The 6,447-nt window shown below is 40.1% G+C and overlaps 1 protein-coding gene across 1 annotated transcript; it reads right to left on the reverse strand.

Annotated features, from left to right (window-relative positions):
• Positions 1 to 640: 640 nt before the first annotated feature.
• On the reverse strand, positions 641 to 5,977 carry LOC122041684. The gene is made up of 3 exons (XM_042601453.1): positions 5,503 to 5,977; positions 5,171 to 5,420; positions 641 to 931 (listed from the first exon to the last, which is right to left on the reverse strand). Exons 2-3 carry the CDS (start codon positions 5,306 to 5,308, stop codon positions 779 to 781), a joined length of 291 nt encoding a protein of 96 aa, XP_042457387.1. The 5' UTR covers positions 5,309 to 5,420; positions 5,503 to 5,977; the 3' UTR covers positions 641 to 778.
• Positions 5,978 to 6,447: the final 470 nt, after the last annotated feature.

A 6,447-nucleotide genomic window follows, 5' to 3' on the forward strand; every position in this document is an offset into this window, starting at 1 on the left:
CCGTAATTTATTTTTTTCATGATGACCTTAGATTGAGTTCGACACTGATACGAGCGATTTCTTCTTTTGCGGAGGCACTCTTCTATGGAAACTATACATCCTGCAAATCCTTCGCGTAGGTTTAGGTTTGACCTTTCGACTTAGGAGGGATGGAGATGAAGCATGTCATGCAGGCCAGCTAAGAGCTGTCACTGCGTCTAGGGAAAGAATGGACGGCATGCATCTGATTGATGGGCTTGGCCGTGCCTGTGCGGAAAAATAGTCAGTGAATAACCAATAGAATAAGTCACTGCTCCTCTCGGTATCCAACTATCCATGGCTTGCTTTGCTTGCAGAGGGAGTGAAGCTGGAGCACGGTTAGTGCATGACTATGATTTGGAATGATTACGACTGTCGGCGATCAGAGATTGTTCCCTGCTGGTCGCCTGAGGGTTTTAAGATCAATAGGTGGAAATGGAGACGACGAATCAGGGAGAGCAAATGCTGCTGCTTCTCCGAACTTGTATCTCTGATTCTCTGTCTGCTCTGCGCTACTGAACATACATGCTGTGACCAGTTGTGTGCATTAACTTTGGCTCCACGTTCTGTGAATTAAGCAATTCCTGTGTTGCTTCTGCATGCATGTCCTTTAATTCCTGCATATTTAAATTCTAATTTGATCATTAACTTCACGTCGATAAACACCTGTTACGATTTAAAATGTTAAACATTGCCGATGGAAGTGCTTAAGTAGACTGAAATAACTGAGGTTCCCAACGAGACGAGGAGGTGTGGTGCGTCAACCAGTTTCCTGCTCGAACTCATCGCCTTCTGAGTCGCCAACATTGTCCACATCATCATCTTCTGCACCAGCTTCCAGTTCCTCCTTGTTATCGACGACTTTTTTACCGATAACCGACTGGTTTACGTCCCCCTTCCTAATTTCACTTAACTGCGAGGAAGATAAATGCAGAGTCAAACAAATTAACAAATCATAGGAAGATGAATAACGTTTTTTCTTCCTTTGTTTTCATATGTGATACAGCGTGTCGTGAATATCACAAAGGTATTATAGAATCGATAATCAAACTAATATGGCAACTCAAAATCAAGAAATGTGATAATCGAAGTTAGAGTGTGCATAGCCGAATGAATCACCTCCAACAAATTTATGGAGCTCAGTTCTCCATTTCTCATGAGCAAGACTCTCAACATAAATTCAGACGGCCATAGAGTTATCTGGGCATACGATGCTTAGCTCTCCACTTCTCAAAAGCAAGACTCCCAGCATAAACCCAAACGGCCCTAGAGTCAGCCAAACATACAAGACTCAGTTCTCCACTTCTCATGAGCAAGACTCACAACATAAACCCGAGAGACTCTAAAGTCGGTAGGGCATATAAGGTTCAACTCCCCACTTCTCATGGACAAGGCTCCCAATATAAACCCGGGCAGCCCTAGAGCCAACCGGACATATGGGGCTTAGCTTTCCAATCTCATGAGCAAGACTCTCAGCATAAACTTGGGCGCCTAGAGTTGATCAGACATACGGGATTCATTTCCCTACTTCTCATGGGCAAGGCTCCCAGTATAAACCCAAGCGACCTTAGAGTCAGTTGGACATACAGGACTCAACTCCCCACTCTCATGGGTAAGACTCCTAGCATAAACCAAAGCAGCCCTAGAGTCGACCGGACATATAGGGTTTAGCTCCCCACTTTTCATAGGAACGATTCTCAGCATAAACCTGGGCTGTCCTAAAGCAGGCCGGACCTATAGGCTTAGCTCCCCACTTCTCATGGGTACGGCTCTCTACATAAACTCGGATGGACACAACGCTAGCCAAAATACCTCTAGGAGACAACATTGTCAAAGAATCGCAACAACCTATCAGAGAATAACGGTTGCTCACCAAAGATATTTCATTACTCTGACATATACCCGCAATGGAATCTTCCTTCGCCTAGAGGAAGACTGTTGTACATTCTCTATCATCTGACATATTCTGACACCCAATATATCTGACGCTTCATTATTGCGGAGGTTATTAAAACCGGTATAAAAAGGAATTATCTCCGTTGACGAGGTACGCGCACACACACATACAACTACTATTCTACTGTTCATCTTCTCTCCATTTTCGTCTGACTACTGTTCTGAGTTGAGCGTTGGAGTGTCTGTACCAAAGACCTCTTCCTAGTTCTCGCTCTAACATTCCTGTTGGCTCTGTCTATGATGTGCGTAGATTCGTAACTTCCAACTCAAGGTCCGTAATTCTCAACTCGAAGTCTTTCCTCCATCAACACTCCTACCATCTCGTCGGTCATCCATCTACTCAACTTCCAAACGGGATTAATATTTTTGATGGTCAAATCACAAACTTAATGACGCCCAAAAAGAATAACAATGATGCAAAGATCTGATGGAAAACATATCCATAATCTACTTATTACGTAGTCTAACCACAGATCTTATAAATAATGCTTTTGACGGATATGATCCTTAACTTATCTTGAGCCAAACTTTTTTATACAACTACCAAGTTCTAAAGGAAGAAAAAACAAAATAGAACTCACTTGGTAAGCAAAGACTTTTCACTGAAATGGATTGAAGACTACCAAATTAACTGAGAAAAAGGCAAACGTGAAACTTCCTTTACTTGAAAAAATTCCATGTGAGATTTATGAGAATAGGTAAAAGAGAATTATAAACAAAGTGAAATATAAATGAACTAATTGCCTTTATTAATTCAACTAATGAACTACAATGTGATAAAAAGTGGTTCACTCATTCCTAGCACCCTCGTTAATACGTCTCTACGTTAACAGGGAGGAGGTAAATTACAGATGGCTACTAGCCATTAGTGTAGTGGCCAAGGTATGGGGGAAGATATGCTTAGATGTGTCGAGTTTCGATCCCATGATCTAATGTGGCAACACCCATGTCTCAACTATTGCACCGTCCCGAGAGGACCAACTAATGAACTACAATAACCTTCATTTGTGGGACTAGTAGATCATCAGGTACTAAATTTATTAATTCAAAGATTACTTTCTCCAGAAGAAATTTGGCTAGAAAGAGCAGAAAGTAATGAATAATCTAAACAATAAGACAAAGATTTAATCTAGCCAAAATTCTTCTAGAAAATAAGAAACATAGGAAGCACCATCCCCGACCCTAGCATGGTGAAGGTATGCAATGCTGGTCTTGCCAATATTATGGCTATCTTTTATTGCACAACAAGAAGGTATGTGACTGCTAGAACTATTTGAGCCAAAAAAAGCATTTTCTACCATCACAGATGTTACACTTGGTTTGTTAAGTCATTTTGTCATTTAACCACAGTTTGCGGACCATTTGATTCCAGTCTAGATTATTAATTCTGATTTGGCTACACAATCAACTCTATCGGTCAATAGATGATGTAGTTTGACTGTGAAATTGGAAACCTCATCTTATTCCATCAGAAGACAAAGAAAAGATCACAAATATCTCAGTCAAAAGATTTAGCTAGAAATCAGACAAAATTGATTGGATTCTATTAGTTCCTTGGAAAAGTTTTACTTTTCTTCTTGGTTTTTCATTGGGATGGAACTTCATGTTTATTTTATTATGATTTCTCTTTCCTTTATAGAAACAAACAAATGTACTATAATGGCACGAATGAATCTTGAGTCTCCAAACAAGATAACAGTCAGCATCTTCAATCTCAAACTCAAACATGATGACTTCTCTATTTAGGACTTCATTGACTTGAGCAGAGCAAAATGAAACTGACTATAATACAATTACCATTGTCATCGTGAATCTCAAATTCTAGCAGGAAATTTCTTCATGCTGAAAGTTCTCTTAAGACTAGATGACTCTTTACACGAGCTCCTAAGTATTTTTTGTCCCATAGTCACTTCACTTGCTTGTTTCTAGATGTGACTCTTAGTTACCTGAGCTTGTGCTTCTAAGTACATGCTGATCACAGTCACTTCACTTGCTAATGGTTAGTCTAAGGTGTTCCAGGCCTGCTTTATGCATAAAAATCCGATTATTAATGTTTTTATCTACTATTGATTTTGTTGGGTTTGCTATCAATAGAAGGTCCACTTGAAGATTCTATATGTGAGAATGATATTGGGCAATAGCTACTATATGATATGAACATGTTTAAAAAGGTGATCAATAGATTGAATTGATTAGAGTGGATGGCAGAACCGCAGAAGGAGATTGGGAAGCAAAGAAAATTTTAGTTGATGGAACAAAAATTGATCTAATTTATTTGAATATTAATATTATATTACCTTGTATCAAACTCAAGAAGTAATAAAGTCAGAACAAGTATAGCATCATGATAAATCTACCCAAATGGCACATAGGTTACCTTCTGATAAAATCACCTTAAACAATATGACATCAACCTATAGACAAACTTTAATATCTCATCCTCAAAATCCCAATGTAAACACATTTTTCTGGATGCCTACCCTTGAAATCATTAGTTATTCGTTTTAATCTAATGGTTTGCAATTAGTAAACAAAACAAGAGAAAGACACACAAACCTCCTTAATTATTAAAACAAAAAACCTAACTCTTGTTTTTTAAGACATTTTTTCCCATCTATATTGTCTTACAAAAAATGATCTAAAAGCAGTTGTATCCATCGTCAAGGCAATGTACACTACTTTCATCTAATTTGATTTCATACTTGACCACATTAATAGAAGATATCTCTAAGAAGAATTCCCTGATTTCATCAATCTGGATAAGTGGAAAAGAATAATAATGATATTTATGCATCCAGGATACTAAATGAACAAACTTTATCACACAGTCATCATAGATAGGCCTTAGTGAAACTACCTCCTATTCCCACGATTAGGATGACAAAGGGGACAATACTGGCAATTCTAGATCCCATTGGTTGATGATAATATGTAGTTTGCATATTAAAAGGATAACCCACTGCAAAACCTAAGAAATCAAAAGGCTTGATCCTCAAAGTGATCAGTGCACCATTCCGAATGACAAGCATTCACATTAGAGGATCAAAATTAGCCATAATCATCAGGTGAGAATCCGTACCAAATGCTATCAGAATATTTGGTCAATAAAAACTCGAAATCAGAAACCCTAGATTCGAGAACGAAGAGAAAGGAAGAAAGATATGATGGGAGGAAGCATAAAAATAGGAAAGATTGCCTTTTCTTCAAGCTCGGCTTCCAAGACGGCGAGAGATTCGTCATCGCTGTGGGCGTGGGCAGCGACGGGGAGCAGGGTAGAAGTGGGGATGAGTGGAGGGGACGTCATCTGCCCCATGAACGCAGGGAACTGAAGCATCCTTCACTTGAGATGCGATGCGATGCGAGCGAGGCAGGGACGAGGAGGATACCGCCCGACAAAATATTCCGGAAGTGGTGCTTCGTGCAATGGAAGCCGCCGCCGCCGCCGCCTTAACAGAGAAGAAAAGGGCGTCCCAAATTATCAAAAATTAACAAAGGGCACCCCAAAATTATCAAATTTTCTCAAATTACCTCCATCCGGCACCCCCGTCTCATCATCAACGCACGCGGTGGCCCTCGGTACCCTTTTTGCGGCAGGTTCGCCTCTTCGCCGGCCCCAACTTCTGACTCAGATTCCGGCTATTCGTCGCATCGATCTGCATCGGCTGCCTTGGCATCTGCAGCAGCAGCATCTTCAACACTGGCGGCGAAGCCGAGCGCCACGAACAGGGCCAGGAAGTAAATCGATTGGCGGAGACGACAGAGACGCAGAGTAGGAAGGCGGCCCAGGCAGCAGCGAGGTGAACCCAGAAGGATTACTCGGCGATCCACCGGCAGGAGGGCGGATTTGACGGAGTCGGCGAGGAGATCGAAGTGGACTGCTACCGCGCCACTCCCACTCTTCCATCGGCTCCCACCCAACAACTCTTCCAGCCGAATCTCCGGCTCTCAGGCGCCGGTGATAAGGAGGGGGCGGCGCCGTTCGAGGGTAATTTGGGAAAATCGCTACTTTACGGCGCCCTCCTAATAAAAAATGAACTGATTTTAAAATAGTCATATCTCAAAAATATGATTTGAGATAAATAATTAAAATTATTTTAATATTCATCAAAATTATTTTTTTTAATTCAGTATCCGATTTTTTATTTTAATTATTAAATTAAATTAAATTTAAAATAATCAAAATTATTCAAATATTAGAACAATTTGATTAGAGTGACATTCAAACATATTCAATTTGATTTTTTTTTTTATTATGAATTTGAGTTTGGCTTGAACTTTCTTGTACTTAGGGGGTGTTTGGTTTAGGGTAATAGGAGTGGGGAATGGGAATGGGAATCATTGATTCCCATTGTTAATGTTTGGATTATAGGAATAAGAATGCAAATAAGGGAATGAATCCTTGAAATTGGGTAATAACTCATTCTCATGTACCTCCCCTTCAATGAGTCATTACCCTATTTTCATCAATCAAAA

The sequence above is a fragment of the Zingiber officinale genome, chromosome 2A (genome assembly GCF_018446385.1).
Source record: "Zingiber officinale cultivar Zhangliang chromosome 2A, Zo_v1.1, whole genome shotgun sequence".
Taxonomy (NCBI): Eukaryota; Viridiplantae; Streptophyta; class Magnoliopsida; order Zingiberales; family Zingiberaceae; genus Zingiber; species Zingiber officinale.

Coding starts and splice junctions, on each gene's coding strand:
- LOC122041684 (XM_042601453.1), bottom strand. CDS start 5,308: ATGCTTCAGTTCCCTGCGTTCATGGGGCAGATGACGTCCCCTCCACTC. Junction 932..5,170: donor AAGCCGAGCTTGAAGAAAAG/GCAATCTTTCCT, acceptor TCTTCCTCGCAG/TTAAGTGAAATTAGGAAGGG.